At 31.5% G+C, this 27,366-nt stretch overlaps 2 protein-coding genes across 2 annotated transcripts in view; one reads left to right on the forward strand and one right to left on the reverse strand.

The window, feature by feature from the left end:
* LOC107447477 (medium-chain acyl-CoA ligase ACSF2, mitochondrial) overlaps positions 1 to 27,366 on the reverse strand; it is a 68,085-nt gene that overhangs the window by 24,474 nt on the left and 16,245 nt on the right. The window contains exons 4-10 of the mRNA XM_087167519.1: positions 25,563 to 25,616; positions 25,369 to 25,487; positions 25,243 to 25,290; positions 20,800 to 20,917; positions 15,638 to 15,733; positions 10,007 to 10,158; positions 2,075 to 2,166 (exon numbers count right to left, since the gene is read on the reverse strand). Coding sequence (XP_087023645.1) covers positions 2,075 to 2,166; positions 10,007 to 10,158; positions 15,638 to 15,733; positions 20,800 to 20,917; positions 25,243 to 25,290; positions 25,369 to 25,487; positions 25,563 to 25,616 — 679 coding nt within the window. The remainder of the gene's footprint in view (positions 1 to 2,074; positions 2,167 to 10,006; positions 10,159 to 15,637; positions 15,734 to 20,799; positions 20,918 to 25,242; positions 25,291 to 25,368; positions 25,488 to 25,562; positions 25,617 to 27,366) is intronic.
* LOC107437589 (uncharacterized) overlaps positions 1 to 27,366 on the forward strand; it is a 236,234-nt gene that overhangs the window by 21,999 nt on the left and 186,869 nt on the right. The window lies entirely within an intron of this gene.

The following is a 27,366-nucleotide window of genomic DNA, read 5'->3' on the forward strand; positions in this document are numbered from 1 at the left end:
TACAAATTTAATTCCTGAATTTTGTTATTTTTTGTTAAATTTTTAGGAAAACAGCTAACTGCAGCGCCGCTGTCTACGAGAAATCTGAAACCAGATATTTTATCATATACAAAAAGGCGACTGTGAAACTGGCTAACATCTGCCGTCGCTACATCAGACGAGCCGTTTAGTTTTCCGAAAATTGGCATGGTTGTATGCACTTGTGTGCTTTATTACCAAAACGATTATGATACCAACATAATTTACCGGTACGTAGATTGTCAGGAGTACGACTAACTTAAAAACAAATTAAAATTCAAAATAGAGTATAACAGAGTAGTAGTGGTTTTGTGGTTTAACAGATGCATATATATACTGGAGAAAATGTGCGATGAATAATTATGACATCAGTATCCTGCAGTCAATTGCAGTTAATTTCTGACAGCAGAAAGAATATCAGGATGAGAGGTCACAGGTTCGGTATTCCAATCCGCAGGTCTGATCTAGTGAATTCTACAGAACTATATCAGTTGAAACTGCGAGTTTTAGAAACGATCGTAACGATTAATATTATACAAGCAGCATTTGTGACGGGACAGTTAAATCGAAACGATGAATACTAGAAAACGAAAAAAGTGAGAATGAGATGGATCGAGGACTCGACCGTATTACAAATAATAACCACGTCGTAATTGCGACATTAAACAGAAAAATGCTTTACAAATATCATTTTACTATAAATATGCAAATCATTTAATCGTAAACTACATTTTTAAGTAAAAGCTTAAAATAATTTTAGTAGAGTGTAATAATAATAATAAAATAAAAAAACTTGTAAACCGCAACGTTTATTCGAAAATTAGAAAAAATTTCAAAGTTTTGATAGAAAACAATCTGTCAACTAATTTATAACAGTTGCCAACTAATTTCTTTCATTACAAAGATGTTTTAAATTGTGTATTATAGAATCTATAATAAGCTTTTCACTCGCACATCGTTTTATACCTAGATAAGCCGTAATAGCTCAGTGGTTAAAGCATTGAGAAGAACTAGGGTTCGATACTCGGTAGTCGATTAGATGAGTATTAGCTCGTCCGGGAAGTAAAGCAGTCGACTGACCATATTACCTACCATCATGTTGATCACGAAATTGAGACCTGGCCCACGATTCGTTGTAGGAGTACTTTACTTTCTACATCTAGATTTCGAATAAAAAGTCTATATTTGGCCTCCACCGGACACTTCAACAATGATATTGTGCCAGAATTAAAAGAATTTGCATGAAAGTTGATTTAACTAAATGAGTGGAAAGGTCAATCTATTTTTGCCTTTATATTCCCACAGGAACTTTAACGAGTTTGCGCTGTATTTTACTGTCACCCCTTTTTTGTAATATTTTCCTTATTGTTCGGCTGTTGCCACCGACAGTTTTTTTTTCGTAATTTCTTTTTTTGATTTAATAAATGCTATGTTTTTCGGCCAGCAAGTGCTGGTACGAACCTGTGTTTCCTCTTCCGAGAGAATCTTTCGCGGTGAGGGGTCATATTACATTACTTTCCCGAATTGCCTTATAATAGGAGGGGGATTCTTAACACCTTAATTGAATGAGTGAAATGTAATTGTTTCAGTTTTAGTCCAGTATGTCTAGTCCAGTTTTAGTTAACGTCACATGTAATCAAAATGCATTTAGTTTCGTATGATTTTGATTTACTTTCACCTTTTAAAGTTGTTTCCATGAAACTACATGCGGCATAGCTTATACGGAGGTAATTTTTATGGTTTTAATTTACTTTTTATGTTCCGAATTTTATACTTTATATGTTCATAACATATAGTCAGTTATGTGGTATGTTTTAGTTTTAATGAAACAGAGCGCTTTAAAAAAGGTAATTAAATCCAAAATTACAAGAAACTACGCTCGGATGAAATAAGCTAAATAAAACTTACTAAATAACTTAAAAAGGTGAAAGTAAATAAAAATCACAAAAAATTACTACCGGGTGATATATGAAATAACTTAAAACTGAAACATATTATTAGCAATCCCTTACTATTCATGCAAATAAAATGAATGATAGATAGCATTAAAAAATACCATGCTTTAAAGAACTAACATCACTCTTCATTTGTTCGTGAATTCTTAACACATCAATAAACATTGTTGGAGTTCCAACTGCTAAATTGCACCTAAATATTTTTTTCAACATAAATTCTCATTTACATCTAAAATAAAATATATTTACACACAAAGAAAGATACTTTATACAGTAAAAAAAAAACTGCGAAATATTAAGGACATCAATTAACGAGATAATCAAATACATTGATACCCTCGTCTGTAAAACTAACCGAATTTAACCGAATAACATTGATACGAATGTAATGGAATAATTTAATCGGACAAAGTACTTTCATGGAATCGAACACAATAGTAATCTGTGAAAAAAAAGATGCACTTTTTAATAAATTTTGCACCAATTGAGATTAACTTTATATGTAACGTCGTTGCCGAGTGGAAGGATTAAAACAGATCTTAGGCCGGGAAGGAGGGTACAAAATTTATTTATTAATTATTAGTCAGAGCAGTCATGAAAAATGTGTAAGTGTGAACACGAAAAGTTGCGCTCCTCGGTTATATGTTAAGGTCTGGTTTCTTAGGACAAGCGCCTTATCTGGGCGTCAGCGGGACGTCAAGGTCATGCTGACGCCAACAAAATACTGGTTTGTTAGCTCAAGGCCTGGTTTCTTAGAACTTGCGCCTTATCTGGGCGTCAGCGGAAAGTTGACGTAGATCTGACGCCAAAAAAATACTTTTTTGTTAGCTCAGCGTGAGCAGTCGGTCCAACGCAGACATTATCTCTCATTGCGCATGCGTTAATAACGTAAACAAATATTTATTTTGAATATGTATTGATTTTGTTATTGTCGACCAGTGTTTTAGAGAACAAATAATGACTTTGTCCAAGAAAAAACACATTATAGCTGAGCTAAATGAAGAGTGCTATGTTTAATGAGGAAGCTATGTTTAATGTCAAAATCAAAATCTTGGCTGATTTCAATGTGCAACAGGCTGTTGTCCGCCATTGCTTCTGTGGTTAACGTCACGTTGTAATCCAACTGCAGTTGAGTTGGACGGTAATTGTAGTTCAAGATGAGCGTTCGATGACGTATACTATCAAACTCACAAATGGACCAATCAGAGGTTAGCGCTGATTTCCAGCTGACGGCGTCCTGTCCTAAGAAACCAGGCCTTTAGGGAAAATCTTGCAAAGTAAAATCCGTAAAATGTTTTAATTTAGGGAAAGAGGGAAATCTTAGTAATTGCTATTGGTTTATGAAATAGATGGAGCGTTTCCCACAGAGAGCAAAGGGAAAAATGTCCTGCTTTTAATTAAATGCATACTTGAGCCAAAAATAGATTTAAAAACAGGATGTGGCTTTTAAAAGTGTGAGAAAGTATTCTGATTAGAATAATTAATTAGGATAACATAAAAAGATTAATTATATATATATATATATATATATATATATATATATATATATATATATATATATATATATACACTACCGGTCAAAAGTTTGCGAAAATTTTGAAATCTGCAAAGAAAAGGCCTAAATTCAAATGTTCATAGAACTGCGAAAAATCATTCAAATGGCATGAAAATTTGATATGTTCTGAAGTGAACCCTCTACTGTTAGTTACATATGATCAAATTGCAATACTTTGTTTTTTGCGAACTGAATCCAGCTTTTCATCACGGATTGTTTTTATGGTGAAAAAAGTTGTTAAGTTTGAACACTTACCAAACTTGCAAAAAATATTTTTTGTACTTTCCGTTAATAGAAAATAGTTATTTGAACAGTTCTATGTAAGCCCTCAAAATTTCAAATCGATTCGATTTTTTTTGACGAAGTTATAGAATTTTGAAAAACATGTGTACTTCTCTCGATTTTTGAGCATTCCACATATGCAGTCTTCTGGTCTAAACATCTTCTATCAAAGAACTTTTTAATTTTTATGTTTCTATATTTTCAAATAATTAATATTTATCATAAAACAAATACTCTTATTCATTATTGTAATTATTATTGTTTATATTTATTGTTTATATTAATTGCTTACCTGTATTAGTTTTGTTGTGATATTTTTACTTTATATTAAATTAAATTAAAAAGTTATAACAATAATTACGTAAATAATTCTAAAAAAATAATAACAATAGTATAAAAAATTTGCATTTTTATTAAACTATTTTATTTACAACAGGTCAAATATTTAACATATTCTTATTCGTATTTTGTAATTAAATAAATTAACATTTAAATCTTAGATTCCTCGAACCATCCAACTTTTGCTTTTATTATAGCCTTACATATGCATAGCATTCGTTCTAATAAACCATTAATCACTTCAAGTGATATAGAGTTCCATTCCTGTTGTAAAATGTCCCATAACTGACTTCGATTCAAATATCAGAGCATCGTTTGCAAGAACAAACAAATTTTAGATGAAATGTGACATCTATGAGATATTGTTTTAATTATATTCATAATAAGTTCCTTGTAGTAACAATAATTACAATAATAAATAAGAATATTTGTTTTATAATCAATATTAATTATTTGAAAATATAGAAAACATTAAAATTAAAAAGTTCTTTGGTCGAAGATGTATAGACCAAAGGACCGCAAATGTGGAATGCTTAAAAATCGAGAAAAGTACACATGTTTTTCAAAATTCTATAACTTCGTCAAAAAAAATCAAATCGATTTGAAATTTTGAGGACTTACATAGAACTGTTCAAATAACTATTTTCTATTAAGAGAAAGTACAAAAAATTTTTTTTGCAAGTTTGGCAAGTGTTCAAACTTAACAACTTTTTTCACCATAGAAACAACTCATGATGAAAAGCTGGATTCAGTTCGCAAAAAACAAAGTATTGCAATTTGATCATATGTAACTAACTGTAGAGGGTTCACCTTAGAACATATCAAATTTTCATGCCATTTGAATGATTTTTCGCAGTTCTATGAACATTTGAATTTAGAACTTTTTTTTGTAGATTTCAAAATTTTCGCAAACTTTTGACCGGTAGTGTATATATATTAAATCTTCATTTTATCATGTTATACAACAGATAAAAATTTATGTTGTAGCTTTAAAAAACTCTACACACATTAAAAAAATGTTGTAATTTTAACATTTTTACAGAAATTAATTCAATACATTGATACAATAATTTTAAAACGATAAACTATCAAAAAATTCAATAATTGTTTTTTTTTCCTTCGTTTTTTTGAAAATTTTACTGTGTTGTTTCCCTTTAGTCAGTGATTACACTTTCCGCAGAACTTTTGAATGTTATCCCAATGGCCAGAGAGCACTTGAACTTTACTCACTTTACTTGATTTAACTCACACAATTCAACATTCGACAGATAATGTTTAATTATCAAACTTAATATTGTCAGTAAATAATATCCCCCCCCCCTTATTTGTAGTTAATAAGTGATAATTTTTTTTTTCAAAATTAAAAGATTCCAACCTCTGTTTGCTTCTCTCCAAAACCATCTAATAGCTTCGTATTCATCTTTGTACTTCGTTGTGAAAAAGAATTTTCATTGAAAAACAAAATTTGTTGTATTTTAGATATTTTACTGTTAACTAACATTGTATATTGTTAACCAACATTCTATTCTTCCATTCTTCACCTCTTTATTTTTTATAAATTTAAAATCAACTTAGAAAATATAATAGAACTGTAAATCAAGTTCATTCACTAAAACACAAACTCGTTTTCCATTATTCTTTTTTAAAATCGTTTGAAAATTTCAAGTTGTACGCTTAGAAGGGACGTGCAAAAAAGGAATTTTTCTCGTAGGTTTATTACGCATTGCTGCAAATTTAATTGCAGGCGGTTTTATTTTTTGTCAATTATTTAAAAAATAAAATCAATGATATTTGCTAGCTCACACTGTTATTTAATCTAAAACGCTTTTACACTGGGAGTTTATAACACGTTCTTTAATAATTTAATTTTTCCTTCGTTATGTCAAGTAAGTGCAATTTCAAAAATGCAGATGGCACGTGAAAGCAACGTTACTTAATTAATATTTTTAAACCAGATTTTTACTTTGTTTTGTTTTTAGTTACTGTTTTTATTTGTGTTTACATGAATCTAAAATAACGTAAAACCACTGGTTATTGATAATAGAAATATAAAGAGGCACAAATGTGCAAATTCGTCCGGAAAACTGCTTAATTGAGTTATAGTGTGACTATTATGAGTTCGTTTCGATCAATAACATATTCGGCGTGAAAGATAATGATTACTCTATTGAAACGTTATTGGGATGAGTGAGTCGAACTTCCATCTAAGTGTTTAACCTAATCTAATAACGTAAAGTCACCTGGAAGGGCAAAATATAACGCTAATAAAAACAATGTAACTCTTTTTAATTGTGATAGGTTGTTGTTGTTGACGTATGCCTTTTAAGGCAGAGGGGTGCGATTGTTCTTTTTTTGCAGTGGCGCCATCTATGGCCAAGAATTCGATTTCTGGCACACCCATACGTCACACCCGTTTATAGGGAGGACCCATTCATACATCCATTCATTCATCCACAGACCGTAATTTTGACCTGAATCAGAGAACGATCAATCTTCAATCCAGTACCCCCAGAGGTATTGATTTGTTATGGGAACATGGAGGACTTTGCGACTCAACAGATTTAACGTGCATCAGTCACCATTTACTCACCTATCGGCCGGTGGTGTTCTAACCCACGAACTCTTGGACATGGGCCCAGCGCCTTACCAACCAGGCTAGCCCGGCCCTAATTGTTTTAGGTAATTCTTAGTTTTGGAGACGATTCCGCAATGTTGATTATTTCTGATTGATTGATTATTGATTTTCTTTTACACACCGTACAAAGAGGGTTATTCAGCTACTGTATAATAATAGTTTGTGCTTTTGTCTCTTTCATACTTCTAGAACAGTTTGTGCCTGAAATTTGTACAGTGGCAATTAAAAGCTCGTGATCCTAAAAATAATTTAAAAATTCCAATCAGAACCGTTGGAGCGAAAGGCATGAAAAGCAAATTTTCTCATAGGTTACATTACGTAATTTTGCATTTTAGCTGAAGACGATTATATTTCGGTTACCGGAAAATATTGAGTTTTTACATTAAATTCAAACAGATTTTTTTACAAGCTTTCATTCCTAATCAATGATGTACGAATTCCCTATCAAAGTTTCAATACCGGATCGATAAAAATCAAATAGTTTTTGAGTAAAACATCCAGAGGTAGCATTTTGCATATCATCCAAATTTTCACGCTTTTTTTGCCGCTTAGAAAATGTTGAAGGGATTGAAAAATTGGAAATTCGATGGCGTAATATCGAGTGAGTATGATAGGTAAAGTCATACTTCTATCACAAATTCATTAGTTTTTCTACAGTTGACCTTACAGTTTCGAGAAATGTTGGTGCTAGAAGAGTTTTGGGTAATATTTGGGTCTTTTTACATTTTAAACGCGAATTTCAATATTGGCTCTGTTCTGAGCAAATGCCAACGCCATCTAGGAATGTTTTTTGTAACCAGAGTATAGAGAAAAAATGAGTAGGGTCAGTGTTGTGCTACGATCGGGCCGTCGTGTAATCTCAACAGAGCACAGTGGGCCAGCATCCAAGGTTTCGTGGCCAAAATTAGTATTTCGATAAAATTTGTTTCAAAATTTGGGGGTTTTTATGTGCAGGTAAATTGAATTAATAGTAGAAATTTTGAAATACGCTAAAAATTCCGAAAAACAAATAAAATGGCGGCTGAAATATGGCGAGCAAAAATAAAGTAAAAATAATATAGCACGTTTAAATAATTAAATATAGCAATGAAAATAGAATAATTTTCGTAATTTTATATTGAAGATGAAAAGCAAATTATATTTCCGAAGTAATATTACAAAATAGCGTTAATTAATTACAAAATAAAGCGAAAACATGAAAAAAAAACATAATTTTTGTTTTTCGGTATATTTAGTTCACTTTTGCAATATGGGCAAAATGGGGCAGGTTTTTTCGAACGAAGAAACATCAAAGAAGACAACAAAAAAAAGTTTAGCTAATTACCTCGTGGAACTTTTTGGAGATAAGTTTCGAAAGTGATTCAAACATTGTAAAATGTCAAATGATAAGATATAAACTATAAGTTTGTCAAGATTATTGCCTAATCCAACAAATTGAAAAATTGTACTATAATTTCAGACTAATTACTCTGATAAAAATGCAACAGTAAGGTTAAATTCCTATATATATTTCCGAAATATAAATTTAAGAGTTACATTTAAAAAAAAAATGTTTTTAGCATATTTTTCACTACATTGTACTTTCGTTGGTACAAAAAGTAAATTATAATGTTTGGAATGATTATGAATACTTAATTTGGGCGATATTTAAACTGCCTTGACATACTTTAATTGAAAATTTAATTTTGACTTTTGGCCAAAGATCATGGTCTTCTGGCCCACTGTGCAGAGTAGAGTTTGAGTCCTTGTGGTTAGTAAAATATGAGATATAGACGTTTGCTGTGTGTGAGAAAGAAAAACTTGATCCATGCGACCGTGAGCGAGAAGCATTTCTTGTGAGCAATGCGACTGAAAACAAAAGTAGAGTTTTGTTTGGAATATTGTGCCAAGAGCTCAGTCTAAAGGTGAGAACAATTCCCTTGTTTCAACTGACATAATTTTGATGATGCTTAAAAGTCTTAAAAAAAAGACGAGCTTTCACTCGTCACTGAAAAGTTAGGATTACAAATGCCCAAGAATCCGAAAATTATCAATTTAAAAACAATAATTTGAGAGTAGTGACATTTTTAAATCTGATAAGGAATTTTTTCAAAGTGTAATAAATTTCGTTTTAGATCAAAAGAAAGAAAAAAGTGAACAGGAAAAAATATAACATTGAACAAGATAAAATTGAAATTGGAATATGAGAAAATTATGCTAGAGCAGCTTAGTAAAGAACTTGAGTTAACTAACGCTAGAAGTAAATTACCCGCAGAAGAGGTTAAAAAACTAAATTTCGATTCTTCCAGCATTGAAAATTTAATTAACAGTGTAAAACTCTTACTATTCCTGTCCTTTCAAAAATAGAACCGTTTAATTTGTTTATTCAATCATTAGAAAAGGCTTTTAAAACTAAAAATATGTCCGAAGATATTTTTAATTATTAGATTACTCTTCCTATGATAAAAATATTCACCATATTGTCCGTCGTCTTGAATTCTGAGCTTTCGGTTAAGATTTGAGAGCGCGAACATCAAAAATCGTATTCAGTAGGTTCGAATCAGTAAAAGTAACTCATTTGGCCACATGTTACCTCAAATACCTATAAAACACTTAAAATGGCCGTTTTTGAGAAAATTGAACCAGACTGTCTCGCAGTCTGGGGTCTTGTGTTATCGTATCACAAAATAGCGACTTTTCTATTGACAATCACTGGGCACTTTCGAGTAAAGGAATGTATTATATGTATTGTATTGAATTAAAGAATGTCGGTCCAATTGTATGTACAGTAGAGGTTTGCTTTTCAGGTTTTAACTTTTCACAACACACATAATATCAAACACACATAAGCGCGATGCAAACCTTCGTAGTAATTAATTAGGAGAGAATGTCTTTTTGGTTTATAATGGAGGAGCCATTTTTCATCCCAGGGATCAAATGATCAAAAAACCGTTCCGCATTGCGCTGTCGCATTAACTTGCACGTGTGTGAACATAGCAAACCAACTAGCTTTACTTTCTTAAGACAGATTACGCAGAACCTAACCGTGGAGTGATTTTTAGAGTCTCTTGCAATTTTTTTAATATACAGAGACGGAGAAAATATTAATGAATTTTTCTCACAGAGGAATAACTACTATTGGCATCTTTTTCTCAAATTATAAATACTTTATTATCGAATTTTAAACAAGGCTATTTCGCCTCTTAGTTTATTCTTTTTCACATAAAGACAAAATTGATTTACCTATATTTTTCTATGGCCTCTAGATTTTTTTCCCCGTCATGCACCGAACTAGGTAGGACTACCGTTTGTTTTTTAAACAAAGGCCAGAATATTCCAAACATGACTCCAAAAAGATGAAATAAAGGTACTTGACAGCATCCAATACTATGTTCCTTTAAAGGAAAGAAGTTATTTGTTGATATCCATTGATGTGATTTTAACGCTAATTTTTATATATTTAAAGTTTTTTTTATTCATTTAAAGATTTTTTTATTACTCTAATGGTGTACTCAGCCTTTTTTTTAAAAAAAAATAAAAGCACGAGTTAATCAACTAATTAATTAAAAAAGGAATTGTACAAAAGAATCGTGAAAATCCTACAAGAGATTTCTTTTTCTTCCGAGAACGAACATCATTTAAAGTTGCTTACTTCTTCTATACTCACGCCAATGCAAAGATGATTCAGAAATTCTATAAATCTGACGACGCATTAAAAGGATTCAAAATATAAGTTCCTTCTTCGTTGATACAAAGCTTTAAAAACAATTTTCAAACGTTGAAGCACTTTTTGAAATGTCATTTATAGCTTTGACTACTTTAGCTTTATCAACTGTCTCGAAATTATGTTCTTTGATAGAAATTATTAAGTGCAAAAAAAAAAGATGACATCAGCGGGAGCAACGTTTCAAGTAAGGCGGCTAGGAAACCCATTAAATTGCAGGGGTCGAGCCCGTCCTAACTATGAGAAATACTTATGTCATGCCATGGAATGAACTTTTAACTGGATGTGACATTTTACATTTAAAACTGCGCAAGATATGAGTATTTAAAGCAGTTCTTTTATACTGCGCATTCCCGAAAAAAAAAAAAAAAAATTCCATAATTTTATAGGGTGGTAACTAATGAAAAAAGTCTGATTTGAAATCTTGAAAACTTAAAAAGTTTCCAGCAAATTTCTAAGTAGGTTTTGTACTTTTTAAAAGAATGCTCAAAACAATAAGGGGTTTTCCATAAATTTCATTTTGTATTATGAAATAAGATATATTTAAAATGACAATGATAATAACAGCTAATACGTAAGTGGATTTACATAAGATCCATCTGCATTCAATATTTTTTCAAATTCAATGTGTACACGTCATCTCTGTATTAAATATAAATACGATATGTGAAGTAGTCAAGTCATTAGTTCTGTTTGAAGCTGTGATAATATGTCTCAGAGACAGGAAACTTAGTGGTTTTGAGATATCAACAATGAGTTTCAACCGACAACAGACGTTACTGCGCACAACTGTATTTTGCGGAAGGATCTGCATGTCCTCAATACCCGTGGAAGCGTTGCAGCACACAAGGCCAATATCACTTCGTCCAACAATGCAGCTAGACTTGCTTGGTGAAGAGAACGTAGCCACTAGTCTGTAGTCCACTGGACTGTAGACTAGGACTGGGCGATGCAAGAAATTTTATATCGTGATGCATCGTCAGTATTGCATCGCGATATAGCGATGTATCGCGATATAGTATTTTTGAAATTCATTTACTTGCAAGGCGCAGAAAGTCGGATTTCTATCAAAACTTCATACTCAGATTGATTTAAATCAATGTTTTGCTTAAGAAAGATATTAATGTTATATTTTCTAAAAATGATCGCGCAAATAACGGAAGATTTCTTAGTTTAAAAATAAATAATAGAAAAATAAATAAAATTGAAATTTATCAATATATTTACCTAACAATGTAGAAAGAAAATTTAAAAAATAAGTTTATTAAAAATTATTTGTATGCTTAAAACAAAGTTCTAAATAAATTTTAAAAAAAAAACACTTCTGAAAAAACACTATTTTTTATCATTATTATTTCACATAAATAATAAAGTTAAATTGAATAATTACCGAATTCTGAACGGAAAAACAAAGTAAGGTTTAATTTCTTAAAAATAAAAACAGAAGAATTATGATATTCGATAATATATTCAACTGACAATATTGAAAGAAAATTAAAAAACGCTATTATACTCTTTAATAAAATGAAGTGCTAAATGATTTTAAAAAAAGAAGTCGCACACGCGAACATTACTAATTTTTTGGAATAAACAAAGTTGATTGACTTATGTCCAAATCCAAAAGAGGAAAAATAAGTTTTGTTATAATTTTATTTATAAAAATGAAAACAACTAAAGATTTATAAATTTAAAGTCAGTAATAAAAATCCATTAAATTATTATTTTATCCAAAAAGTTTTTAATAAATTAAAATGAAGTAAAAAATAGCCTAAAAAATTTAATTACTTTTTTATTTAATTCTTTATGGGCACCTTAAATTAGATTTCCGTATGTAATAAATTCAGTAATGTAAAATAATACTTAAACATATAATATCAAAATTAATTTTCACATTTAAAAATAAAAAAGAAAGTTTTGTTTCAAAAAAATTTACCTAATTAATTAAGAAATACTTCTTTATATATTTTCAATAATAGATTACGTTTGGAACAAGGTAACGACGGCGATCACTAAGTCAGTCCCACTGAAAATAATCTACAAGAAACGATATCAAGTCGCGACAAAGAAGGAAAAAAAACTAAGAGGTGCGGAAACGAACATGCGAGATCACGATATATGTTCTCAAAACTGATTCTGATTCGACAGCTCATCAATCAAGGCCGTTTCAATATAACGATGAGAACATCGTCTTCCCCAGCGCGAGTTGGCATCGGAACGTAAGAGATCCTTGCGTGTCTTGTATCGCTATATCGCTAAATCGTTCGTCTTCTTTACTCGACGGCTTAAATCAGATTTCTGATGCATCGCCTGGAACGAAAGTCGCTGTCTCGGTCAGCCGATACAGGCGTTAAATCGATATGTCGCGATATATCGATTTATAGCCCAGTCCTACTGTAGACCGTTGAAAAACTTTTATGGAGCAATGAGTTTCGCTACAAGTTCTTCCAGTCGGTTGGGCGAATTTGGATATGGCGAATGCTAAAGTTAAACGCTTAAGTTAACCCGCAGGTAAACGCTTTTTACCTGCGGGTATAATTCCAAGTGTCAAGTTCGGTGATTGTGGTGAGCTTGTTTGTGGATGTTCTTCGTGGTATGATCTCTCACTTTTGCATTCTGTTTCTGGTAGGTTGAGCGTGAAGGCCGACAGGGATATTTTGGACAATAAGGTTCTACCTACGCTCAGGCAACTTTACGGGATAGACGAAACTTACTTTCAGGATAGCTACTCTCCGGGTCATATCATGGAGTGGTATACACTCAGGCAACTTTACGGAATAGACGAAACTTACTTTCAGGATAGCTACTCTCCGGGTCATATCATGGAGTGGTATACACTCAGGCAACGTTACGGAATAGACGAAACTTACTTTCAGGATAGCTACTCTCCGGGTCATATCATAGAGTGGTATACACTCAGGCAACGTTACGGAATAGACGAAACTTACGTTCAGGATAGCTACTCTCCGGGTCATATCATGGAATGGTATCTTGATATTGATGTAAAACATCTTCTCTGGCCTGCTTAGAATCCCGATCTAAACAGTACAGAACATTTGCGGTACGAAGTAGAGCGACGTTTACAGGCCTAGGAACTGCGTCCAAAATCTATAATGGCTGGCCAAATTCTTGTTGCAGGAATGGAAGCAAATACCTACAGCTGTATATCATAATTTTGTCAGAAGCATACCTAGAAGGGTTAATAGTGTCAGTGCAGAGCGTGGAGTGCCAACTTCTTTTTTAAGTATGTTATACTTCAAATGTTTTCTTACTTTATACAATTACATCTTGCTTTCCAGTTATTATAGGGCAGTGTAATTTGCAATTATACAAAATTAAATTTGTGTATAACCCCTAATCATTTTGAGCTTTCCTTTAAAAAGTACAAAAACTACTTCGAAAATTGCTTGAAACTTTCTAAATTTTTATGGTATTCAAATCAGACTTTTTTCATTAGTTGTCAAATACTTATGAAAATTTAAAAAATTATGAAACCAAAATTATGATTTTTCCCCCGCATGTGTTTAGTATAAAAGAACTACTTTAAATGCTCATATCTTGCACAATTTCAAACGAATTGTTTTCAAATTTTAAAACAATCTATATATATATTTCTCTTACACGGTGACCAAGAAAGCCTCATTACAACTTCTCGAATGGCAACGCTAGAAAATCGACCAATGATTGCCGCTAAAAATGTCACATACCAAATCTAGATGAGGTGGCTCAACATGTAGCGCTTTTAAAAACGGAAACTGAAATAACCTGAGAGAGCATCAGCTGCGGCAATCTCATACTATTAAGCTAGACAGAAGTGAATAGTCTTTGCCGATAGATCTCTATTTTAGTATTTTGTCGAAAGCGCTTTTTTTCACGAATTTATATATTACGAATTTATTTGACGATTTTTGATTCATATCACGAATTTATTTGTTTTATTATTGTTATTAGTTATTCATTGAAAAATGAGTCTCAGTCGTGCTGTTACGCTTTAAGATTTTATACTGTAGCACATTTCTAATAGGTTTAACGAATTACGTGTCATTTATTTGAATTCAAATTTATTTTAATGACTTAGTATTTACTAAAAAGATGTAATTTTTTTTTAAAAAAAAAGTTGTTACATGGATTTAATGATTGTTTTTAATTCTTAGAGTTTGTGCATTTACAATATAACTAAGTTAGTAGTGAGCGAAGCAAACCATATAAGATTGCGTAGCAATTTTCAGGGGTTGGCGAGCGTCAGCGAGCAGGGGGCGCAGCCCACTAGTACTCTTATAAAAGCTCCAAAATTTTTGCTTCATTTATTGAATATTTTTAAAGTCGTAAATAAATAAGGCAAAAAAAAATCAGTTTTTTTTATAAAAATGTCCATATTTCCATAAATATTTAAACTAGATTTACAAAATTTTATGCAGTTATTGCAAATAATAATCGTAGTAATTGATACAAGCTTATAGCTTGATTTTCTGGCATAGAGTGTGTAAAACTATTTCTTTTCTTTCATAATTTATTGTCTGTTCCTCAAACTTCTGAAAGCTTTAAACCTTATTACTAAGTATGAAAAATGGCATGATCCAAACAACTCCAAAGTTACAAGATAATCTTTTAAGTTGATCCTTTAAATAATAGGAGGGATCCTATAATCCCTTGAGAAATAAGAAAACATTGTCACTCTTCCGTCATTGTAGAGTGTGCGGATATTTCTCATTTAGATTATTATTAAAACTTAACTCATTTTAAAAATTAGATAATGACAAAAATGGTTGAATTATAATTTTTTAACTTTATGAAACTATACATAAAGAAAGAAAAAGTTCAAAAACTTATTTTGTTCATTTATAATTAAATACTGATTTCTACAAATTTTTTATGTTATTTCATAATTTTTTCAGCTCTACTTTATTAAACGAGTCAAAACGAAGGAATTTTATGGAATTCATTTATTTATTTTCGAAAACTTAAATTGAAATTGCTTAAAATACTAAACATTTCGCTAGTTTTGTAGTTAGTTGCTTGTAAAAAGCTTAGAAAGATTAAAACATACATTACGAAAACTGTCTTTCAGTAATAATTTAAGCCAACCTTACGAGAGAAAAAATGTCAGCAAATTTAATATAACTAAGTTTCCGAATAAAACAAATATTTATTACCTCCGCACTATATTCCATTGCTTGTAAGGAAGAGACTGCGCCGGTGACAATATTATGATGAGAAAGCCCAGCCGCTTTTGGTGCACCAGTAGTTCCCTAAATAAATCAATAAAAAATCTGATTTATAAATTATCTTGAAAAAAGGTTAAAACACATGGAATTGTAAATACGCGAATATTTTTCTTATAGTGAAACCCAAATTAAAGCTGTACTTGGAATCAAATTACAGCTGTACTTGGAATCAAATTACAGCTGTACTTGGAATCAAATTACAGCTGTACTTGGAATCAAATTACAACTGTACTTGGAATCAAATTACAACTGTACAATCGTTCTATGAAATAATACTTTTTTAGCGAATGATATGCTATTTTGACTGTTGTGTCCTAGTAACAATTGCTGTTTTTCATAACTACTAGGAGGCTTCGCCCCCTGCTCGCTGGCGCTCACCAACCCCCGGAACTGCTTTCGCAGTTCATTTCGGATTGCTTCGCTCGCTCATTGGATACGTTCTTAACGTCTAGCTTTTGTATACTTTTTTGAACACTGAAGTTCCGAAAACTTTTCTCTGTAGAAAATTCTAAACCTGTGCATTTCAATATTAATTTGAAATTGCAAACAGTTCACATATTTTTCTTAATCACACTATTCTAAATTTCAGTTGTTGTGAAAAGTAACTGTTGTAAGTTTTGTTTTAAAGTCTTTCCCACCAGAGTGCTAAAACCATGTGTTGTAAAACAATATGAAATAATTCTGAACGCCGGATGTAAAGCATCGGCTTCGATGAAGATAATTTTGTGAGAATTTTTTTGATAATTTGGTGAGAATTCACCCGATTAGACATATGATATGCTCACTACGTGTTCTTGCGTGCCGAAGCCTATCAATTAAAACGTATTAGCGTTTCATATAATATAGATTAGCCATATGATGCTCACTACGTGCTCTTGCGCTCCGAATCCAATCAATTAAAAATGAAAACTGTTGCCAGCGCGAGAAAAGAAATATCATCGGTTTTATTGATACATACGTACGTAATAGCGTTTTATATAATACTAGGAGGCTTCGCCCCCTGCTCGCTGGCGCTCGCCAACCCTCGGAACTGCTTTCGCAGTTCATTTCGGATTGCTTCGCAATCCGATGCTCGCTTTGCTCGCTCATTGGATACGTTCTTAACGTCTAGCTTTTGTATACTTTTTTGAATACTGAAATTCCGAAAACTTTCCACTGTAGAAAATTCTAAACCTGTGCATTTCAATATTAATTTGAAATTGCAAACAGTTCACATATTTTTATTAATCACACAATTCTAAATTTCAGTTGTTGAGAAAAGTAACTGTTGTAAGTTTTGTTTTAAAGTCTTTCCCACCAGAGGGCTAAAACCATGCGTTGTAAAACAATATGAAATAGTACTGAACGCCGGATGTAAAGCATCGGCTTCGATGAAGATAATTTTGTGAGAATTTTTTTGATAATTCGGTGAGAATTCACCCGATTAGACATATGATGTTCACTACGTGCTCTTGCGCGCCGAAGCCTATCAATTAAAACGTATTAGCGTTTTATATAACATGGATTAGCCATATGATGCTCACTACGTGCTCTTGCGCGCCGAATCCAATCAATTAAAAATGAAGACTGTTGCCAGCGCGTGAAAAGAAATATCATCGGTTTTATTGATACATACGTACGTATTAGCGTTTTATATAATATAGATAGATTAGGTTAAATTTTGTTCTTTTATAGACAGTGACCTCTATTAATGAGTTTGAAAATGACATGTCGATCTATTTTATGTAAAACTTCGCAAGCTTAATTCCATTTTAACTACCGATTAAACGAGTCAGATAAATGTCAAGACTCATTTTAACTTTTTAACGTAAATACTCATTTGCTTATTTATGCTACCGATGTTACAGTTCTTGACATTGCTATTAAATTAAATTATTTTTTGAAGTTTACTTTTTGGTTTAAAATGCATTGTTTTCTTTTTCAGATTTGTGTATTTTTTTTGAACTTACTTATAACAAAGTTTGCTTCGATTTGCCTAAAAAACCCAAATCAAATTAATTGGCTAGCATAATAAATAGTAGCAAAAAAGGGCACAGATTGACTTTGATAAAGCTGCTAATTTGATTTACAATCCATCAAAGGTGCCCTTCTTATAATTAGCATTTTTTTCAAAAGCAAACAACGTTAGCAAACATTGAAAAATGTTGTGCTAAACATGTTGTGCTAAACATTTTAAAAACAAATTCACCATGATATCATACGAGCATCAATGTATGATACAGAAATTAAATTCACTCTCACTTGAGCAATTGTTTTTATTTTTGACAGTTCGCTTTTGAATTTTGAAATACACGGAAATATACTTATTTAAAAAGGTTCTACCAGCTGGTAGCCGGATGCCGCTAGTATTTCATAAAACGCTTAAACGTACGTGATTATAAAATTGATAAAAAAAAAATTTCTCACGCGTTGGCATAAGAAAAAAACAAACCCATTAAGAGTTATATAAAACGCTCATACGTATGTGGTTACTTTTTATTTTATTTCTAATGGCAAGGCAAAAGGTACAAATAGAAAGATGAAATAAATAACGTATGTGGTTATAAAATTAACGATTTTTTTCCACGCGTCGGCATAAACGTAAAGCAAACCATTAAAATATATAAAACGCTTATACGTACGTGGTTTTAAAATCGAGGATATTTCTTTTCATGCGTTGGCATAAGCATTTAGTAAAGCAGCTAAGTAGTAATTGGGTACAATATGAAAAAAGCACAACTACTTCCACTTACTGGGAATAACATTTACATTTTAGTTTAATTAATAAACTGAGTTCTAAATATGCTTACTAAATTCATAAACTTCGGTAAAACAGCAATATAAATTATTTCCAAAGGAACTAGACTAATACAATTCCAACCTGGCGAGTAGCGACTTATAACAAGACACTTCGTTTGATGCTTTTACTTGTTGCTAGAAATCAGGTTCGCAGAAAATGTTGTTTACTAGTTAAATTTAGTAGGAATAACACGATCTGTGACATAGGCTATTGTATACCCAATTAAAACGCTAATACGTACGTAGTAATAAAATCAAAGTGATTTCTTTTCACGTGTTGGAATAAGTATAGAGCAAAGCAATTAAGCCACGCTGCATTATTCCATATTTTAAGTTACATCAAATTTTGTTTTGTTGAAAGTTAAACTCTTTTTTTAAAAAGTTAAATTTCGTTAGAATTTAAATGATGCTTAATGATCTACGTCCGATTTGTAATTATCTATGAAGAATTGAGAGCCGCTTTACTGAAAGAAAAATGTCAATGAAAAACTGTCAGGAATGCAACAGAAAGAGAGCGACGTTCAAAGAATTGCTTTTAAGTACAAGAGCATCATAATGTAGTGAACATCATTTGCACAAAGAAACAAAATATATATTTAGAATTTTGTACAGATCAAAGTTTTATGAACGATTTATTCTAAACTAAAGTTTTCAAAATGTATGCAAAGCTGGACAGAAGTAACGTAGCCACTGAGCGAGCAAGCAAAGCAATTAGTAGTCATCCGAAGGGAACTGCGAAAGCCGTTCCGGTGGTTGGGAAGCGTCAGCGAGCAGGGGGAGAAGCCTTCTAGTTATAAGAAAATAACACTATTTAACATTTGAGAAAGCTGGTCAGGTGGCCGAGCGGTAAGCGAGCCTGATTCCTAAGTCAGTGGTTGCGGGTTCGCAACCCGCTCAGGGCATTGATGTTTCTCTCCGTTGTGATGTGCGAAAGTAGCCTACTTTATGAAAGAGTATCTGTAGTGGCGTGGAGTGGGAAGTTCTGCTCAATTATTTGATGTTTCAAAAAAAAAATAACTTGACATTTTTTTTTTAATCCCTGGGATAAATATTTCTTTTGTGGCAACTGTCTTAATGTGGAACTGACACCATATCATGTTTCTAACTGCCCTGCAGTCGCTACAGGCCTTCACCTCTTAAACTCCCCCACAGAAGAGGATTTGTATTCATTTAATGCCATAGAAATAACAAAAACTATTCAAGCACACCATGAAATATGAGAGGATACGACACCAACGAACCAATATTTTTTTTTAATCCTAATTTTATTTTTGTTCCCTGGATGCCCCCTGGCGGGGGCGGGACAGGGTTGAGTGATAAAATTTGATATTTTTGTAGGTGGAAAAATCTCACTAAAGTTTTTTTTGAAATTTATCATTCCTTAAATTTTTAAGCTTTTTGTCTGCAGTTTTGTGAAAATAAAAAGCATTTGAATCTAATTTTTCAATATTTCCAATTTCACAATATCTAAATTTTTTAATATTTGTAAAGTTATTCTAGCGATGCATTGTATATGCTAAAAAATATGCACATATTGAGAATTGCTCGCTGATTTTATTGATTTTCATTTAAGGGGAAAAATCTCTCCAAATATATGATTGTTAGAAAAGTTTATAAATATTTTAAAAATACATATATATAAAATATTTGTTCGTTATAAATCCTAGAAAACTCTTTTCAACAAAATATACAGTCTAAATACTTGCTTCGAGTGTAAGACACTATTAAAGTGTGTAACACTAAATTTGGCGAAGGAACATAAATACCCTTAAGTAGATTGCCGTGAATTTAAAAACAAGATGCTTTATAAAAAGAAGCTTAAAAATATTGTGAACGAATATTGAAACCTGTGATATTATTAATTTTTCCAACTTTATTTCGATAAAGACTCGAAAAAGTTTTCTTTCTGTAAAGATGGTTAAAGCCTTAATCGTAAGTACAGGGTCTTTATAATTAAAGTTCCACTTTGAAATGGCTATAAAAATAAAACTACCCGACCAAATGTCATCAAACTTGGTAAATGTCTATAAGAGGTCATGGGATTTTAGTTCCCGCAACAAAAAAAAAGAAGGGAAAAAAAACGAAAAAAAAAGTTCAAAAATTCACCACCAGCGGAGAATGGCGCTGTATGCAGTGTTAAACAAATGTGAACGTCATGTGACTTTGCAGTTATAAAAGTGAGGCGCCTTGTCTGGAAACTTTAATTATAAAGACCCTGTACATTTGTAACTTTACTAAAAGTATGAAAAAATTGTGCGCACAGTATTGATATCATTATATGAAAACTCTCACAAGTGCATCACTTAACTTACTGATGTGTACTGAATATTTAGAAGATCATCAAATTTTAGATGTTTTTTAACCTCTTCTAAAATGGCATCACTTTCTTTGTTACCCATGTTCATAACGTCCTTATATCGAATTATTCCTCTGAAATAAGTAAAACATTTTTAAAAAAGAACATAAAAAATGGTAAAATCAATTCATTTTTTTAAAAAAAATTATGAAATTTTAAATAGTGTATCCGTTTTATCATTTGCTATAAGGATGTTTGGAAACACCGAATAAAACTGTCTTACAGAATGGGATACCCTCAACGCGTGAAGAAGACCACTGATACACAACAATCAGACATCTTGGATGCTTTGCTCATGCTCAATGATTGTGTAAACGGAACTTTCCTTAGATCAGTTAGTGATATTATAAAATTCTCTACTACTAGAAGAGTTTAAACACGGTTTTTTTTTGTTTACAATCAAAGTATATTATCATTTCACATTCGTGGATGCTTTGTTCATCGAAGTTCAGTAGGGGAGAGTGGGGTCAATTGTAGCGGGGTACGATTGTAACAGAGCAAAAATTTCGAGTGTCGGGTTCTAGATTTGGTTCCCAGGTGGCGCACAAGGTGTATTTAATAAATCTACATGTACACCCCTGCTGGCAAAATTTTTTATGTACTTTTGAAAGAGTTACATTGCAAAAGATATTTTCACGCTATGTAAGTACTTTTTTTGGTATTAGAATATCATACTGTAACAAAGTTATTTTGTTTAAACAAATAAAAATTATTAACCGAATATGTAAGTGGACACCTTAATTAACATTTCAATAAAAAAGAATTCGTTTTGTTAATTAACTAGCAATGTTTTTAACAAATGAAGCTGAAATGGCGTCTTGGGGACAATTGTAACAATAAGTAAAGGGACGAATGTAACAGCTGAAAATAAATAATCTTATGTTTACAAACCATTACTTAACTCTTTAAGAACCACCAATAGTTTCCTATATCATTTATATTATGCTGCATGTGCATTATTTTATTTGACACCTTTCACAGCATAAATTAAAATATTTAACCCCTTAAAGTTAAAAGTTTAACCCTTTAGGTCTCTGTTCATTATTATTTTTACTCCTAAAATATCACTACTATTTTGATCAATAAAAAAATATATCACAATTATGATACTATGTATAATTAACTATGTTTTAGTTGAATTTATGAACTGTTACAATTGATCCCCTAAGTGGGGACAATTGTAACAAGTGCACGACTGTCAAAAATTGTTAATAACTAATATAATAGCATTTAAAATCAGGTATTTATTTATTTTTCTAGTAGAGGATAGTCTACTTTACTCGTCTGTCAATTAATACTAATAATATATTTGATTTTTTGTAAGTTAAAAATAGTTAAGTAAAAATTGTTACAATTGACCCCACTCTCCCCTACAGTTTTATAAGTTTTAAATAAATTATGTGTATGTTTGAACTAATGGGAAAACATATAATATAGTTGTTCTGAGTAGTGAACGTCAAAAATCTCGATTCCACCTACAATTTGCTCCCAAATACGAAAATTGGAACCAGCAGGGTAACTTTGAATCGAAAAGACCAGAACAAATTCCAATCAGATCAAACAATTTCAATAGATTGCTCAGGAGAATCGTTTGAAAAATGGAATTTTCATGTTGATTTAGAACAGGCTATTAATAAAAACACTGAGAGATATTTAAGCATCATTATCGTTCTTGAAGAAAAATTAAACTATCATGCATGGTTCTACTTTTTCAAATATTTCAAAGATAACATCAGTGACGATTGCTCTCTTGTAGATTTCATTAATTGAAATGGAGTTTATTGTACGTTCTTTATTCGTTAGATCAACATGATCGATCCATTGCCCAACGATCAACATGAACGTGGTAGCATAGGCGGACTATGTCCCCAAATTAGTATTTCAAAACTTCCTTATAATGCGACGTGTTTATTTTATTTAAAGTTATACTTTTAAAATCGTAAAAGCAAAATCAATGGTACTAAATTTTTAGGAGAAACGAAAAAATTCGACATACTATTATTGATTCTATATTGATACTATACTATATTGATGCTTATTTAATTTTGGTAATTAATACTAATTGAAATGAAAAAAATAAGGCATGTACTGAGAGATAAAAGTAACGGTGAAAAGGTACTTATTTATTTAGAGGAACCATACAAAATCGCCTCTCCAGCGATGCTTAATTAATTTTGGTAATTGGTATTAATTGGAATAAGGAATAAGTTAAGTACTAAAAAGCAAAGTTAATGGAGAAATGGTAGTAATTTGCGTTTAGGAGAAACGTATTGCCATGCTGTTTAATCGTCATAAATTTTGGTATCATGGCAATTGTAGTGTTGTACTAGGTTCCAAGCGCAAAAGCAATTTGTGTATTTGTTACCTATTAAAACTGCATGTTTTAATACAGATACCCAGGAAAGAGAGTTTTACGGGCCGTCGAAAAGGAAAAGGTAACAGAGAAAACCACTTGATTGTGGTAAATTTTGACTTATCACGAGTTCGCCTAAGCAACAGTATCGTGCCAAATGATACTGAATACAATTGATCTTTATTTTGATGGGATGAATTGCTAAAAATGTGTTCTGCTTAATCTTATAACGTAAAGTCACCGTCGATGAAAAGAAAATAATAAATTAAAAATAGAATTGTGGAATTAATGACGTTGGTATACGTCTTTCAGTTATATGATTTCGTAGTGTTGTTTACAGTTCACTACTGATTGTTTTATTTTTCATATACTGTACTAAGAACGGATATTCAGCTATAATTTTCAATATAAACGGAAATAATGATTTAAAGTTCAGTAAAAATCATTTACTCAAATTTTATAAACTTTTTCACAGCAAGGGAATGTTAACTGTACAACCTATTTTTTTTTTCTTTTTTTTTTTAAATCCAAACTATATTTTTTTTTTTGTTGCATCAACGGGCTTTTACGAGGAAATATTAGGAAAGAGTACTGAAGCTGTCAGATGCCTGGAGTTTATGCTCACTCAATGAAAAATAATAAAAATGAATACTTTCGTTTTATTTCAGTTTTCTTGTTGCTCCGAATTCGTGATTCTAGATGTAAAATTTTTGTAATTTTTTTTACCATATGTCTTGCTGTCAATGACAAAAAAATACGTTTTAGATGTTTCACCATATTTTTTTTTGAAGACCATTCAAAATAATTATAGTTCAAGTATTATCTTGATATGTTTTTATTTTTTTTTTAATAAAAGAAAAATCGATTAAGAGGGCAAAAAAGTGACATCTTTATCCAAAAGTATCTAATCTTCAAGTTTTCAGCTACTTTTTGCTTGTTAATTTCAAATATTTAGAAACCATTTAAAACATTACCAAATAAATTTCTCATTAAAGCATTTTATTAAAACATTTTTTTTTCAACTACAAAATCTCAATTTATGAACTCTTTCTCCAGAAAATATTGTTAATTATGCTAAGAAACTAAACTCAGTGGCGCGACTTCCCATGGAGGGCCAAGGCCTACTGTGCCCTTCACCTTTGGGTTCTGAGGTACAAGAGCAGACGTCCGGTTGGGTGGTCAGCCCAACTCGGAGCCCCCAGTGTTTAGCTCCCAAGCACGTTTTGTACTAATTTTATCGACCCATTGAAGGGATGAAAGGCGGAGTCAACCTTGCCCGTCTCAAGGATCGAACCAGGGACCTGTGACACGACAGCGCTCAGCCTTACCGCTCAGCCTCCGGGCATCATGCTAAGAAAAAAAAATTAAATTGTAAGACAATGTCTACTAAACTATTTACTGAATGTAATACGAAAAAAGAAGCGTCGTAGAACTTTTTTTCTGGGAACTGTGAGTACTAGAATTACAATTAAAAAAAAAATGAATAAAAGAAAAACATCTTCTTTAAAAAAATAATCATTATATCGTTTTATTAAATATAAGCGAAATAGATAATTAAATAATTAATTGTTGAAATGATATTTCCATGGTAGTTAGCCAGGCAATAAATAATTATCGCCAAGGTGCTATCTGTATTTTCATTACATTTTATTTTCTGTTTTTCGCTTGATATGTTTTATTTCACATATATTTTTTACTTAATGTGTTTTATTTTAGTTTCATTGTAATGATATATTTTGCTTTGGCTATAATGATACAATAATAGATGTTTTAAATGAATGTTTCGAATGTTATCGATGTTTTAAATGAAGAAAGGAAGATCAAAAGAGAAGAACGGTTTATGTCCATAAAATCGAATTTCAAGTACGGCAAGAACCGCTTTTTTCCCGTCAATGCCCATCTTCAATATACAAAAACTCACGAGGATTTTTCACTTTTTTGATTTGTCAGAGCTTAATAACCCTCAAAGTTGGCAATAGTTGTTTTTGAGAAAAATGAACAAAACGGTCCTTCCCCCTTGATCCTCCATTGCTGAAACTTTCTTACTCTTTAGTGTCATCAGAAAGCATGACTATAGATTTCAAATTCGGTAACCTAGAAGACAACGTAAAACATTATCAGTTATGAGTTCAAAGCGTAATAATTTAATTAGAATCACTTAAAACAACTTACTTTTCACTTTGGAGATTCATAGGGTCACTGTTTTCCAAATTAGGTATGATTGCCTTAAATACATCATAATAATTCTGGTGCTTCAGTTTGTCGTAAGACACAACTGCTTTGCAGCTAGTCTAACAATTATAACAATTTATTAGAATAAACTCCAGTCAGGAAAAGATGTTCAGTGTCGAATGTTTAATGCTTACCTTTTTTAGACAGTATTCCAATTCAGATGGCTGACATGCGTAATTTATTGCAACCTAAAATAATGTTAGTTATACCTTCTCTTCATGATTATAATAAATACTATAACATACTATATCAAATGAAATGAGAATAATTATGCGTCCACACCATATTTGGATTATGTTAGTGTTGAAGATACCTCTTAAAGGATTTTAAAATAAAAAGAACAGAGGGCTGTGCTTTAAAGCCATATTTTTGAAATTCAGAACTTGAAATATTACTTTTGTTTAAATTGAAGTGAGATAATTTGATTTTTATTGATATTATTTTTACTTTTATTGGGAATAATGTCCAATGACGAGATAATTTTACATTTCTCATATAACGTTCACGCTGTCGTGCCGCAGGTCCCTGGTTCGATCCTCGGGTCCCTTCAGTGGGTCGATAAATGAGTACCAAGAATGCTTGGGAACTAAATACTGGGGGTTCTGCGTCCAACTGACCACCTGATCGGAACATCTGCTCCTGCACCCCAGAGCCCAAGGTCAAGAAAACTGAGATGGGCACAGTAGGCCTTGTCCCTCTATGGGCTGTCTCGCCGCTGAGTTTAGTTTATATTAACGTTCAGAAACGAGATTATTTTACTTTCGTTGAAATTAAAGTTATAGGGAGATATTCAAATATATCTCGTTATTATTACTATTTTAAACAATATGAATACCCGTTCTTTGTACTGTGTGAAAAAAATAAGTAATCAACCATTCGGAACTGATAAACACTTCGAAATGATGCATTAAACTAAAAGGCACTAATAATTCTGCAAAAACAATTTCAATATTTTCTTCTCTAACTATGTGTTGCCCTTACTTGTGGTTTTATGTTATCAAATTATACAAAACATTTCTGTAGAAGTTCATCCTATCGAAATAAATAATTAACTATATTCAGTATTATTTGTTTTAAAGCTATTGCTCGAGGTGGAATTCTGATAGTTAAAAATTCACATAATGAACAATTTTCAAAATTAACAACATAATTAACCTTTCGAGGAGCCGTGAAAAACCTTTCACGATATCTATATTAAAATTTCACAATGTTACTGCAATAATAGTTATTACCATAATGGCAGCAGTGCCTATTATCAAATTTACTTAAACATCACTGCCGTCAGTAATAGCATGGCAAATTTTAAAAGTTTCTCCTAAACAAATTGAAACCATTTCTCCATCAACATTCCATTACTAAAAAGTACAAACTTATTTTTTTAATTTCAATCAATCTATCTGTTATAAAAAAAAATAATAATCACCAGAATGGCTATTTTTTTACATTTAACTAGTTTATTTATTTTTTCATTTAGTACCTAAATTGATATAAATAAATTATAATTTTTTGTCAAAAATAGTATTAAATTTTTTGATTTTTTTTTTCCTAAGGAAATTAGCACCATTTCTTTATGAAATTCTTTTGGATAAGCCAGAAGAAGCCTATTTCTACAGTGTTTATGGCATTAATTTAACTAGTCAGTAATGCAAAATGAACAAAGCCATAAGAAAGAGGGTCCTGTGATAATGGCTGTGATAAATTTTAGAAGTTCTTGTTACAAATGAAGTAAAAAAAAGTGTATTGATTAGGGATTGCAACTTATTTTTAAAACAAGCACACACAAAAAATGCTTTTGATAACTTCAACGAATGACAACTGAGGAAAGTGGTACTGAAATCCTCAAAACCTTCGTCATTTGAAAATGATTCTTTGTATTGCCATTTAACTCTTCTCTATTTCCTTTAAAGGTCTGGTTTCTTAGGACAAGCGCCTTATCTG

This window comes from Parasteatoda tepidariorum, chromosome 7 (genome assembly GCF_982258835.1).
Source record: "Parasteatoda tepidariorum strain Cologne lab strain chromosome 7, Ptep-v5.0, whole genome shotgun sequence".
NCBI lineage: Eukaryota > Metazoa > Arthropoda > Arachnida > Araneae > Theridiidae > Parasteatoda > Parasteatoda tepidariorum.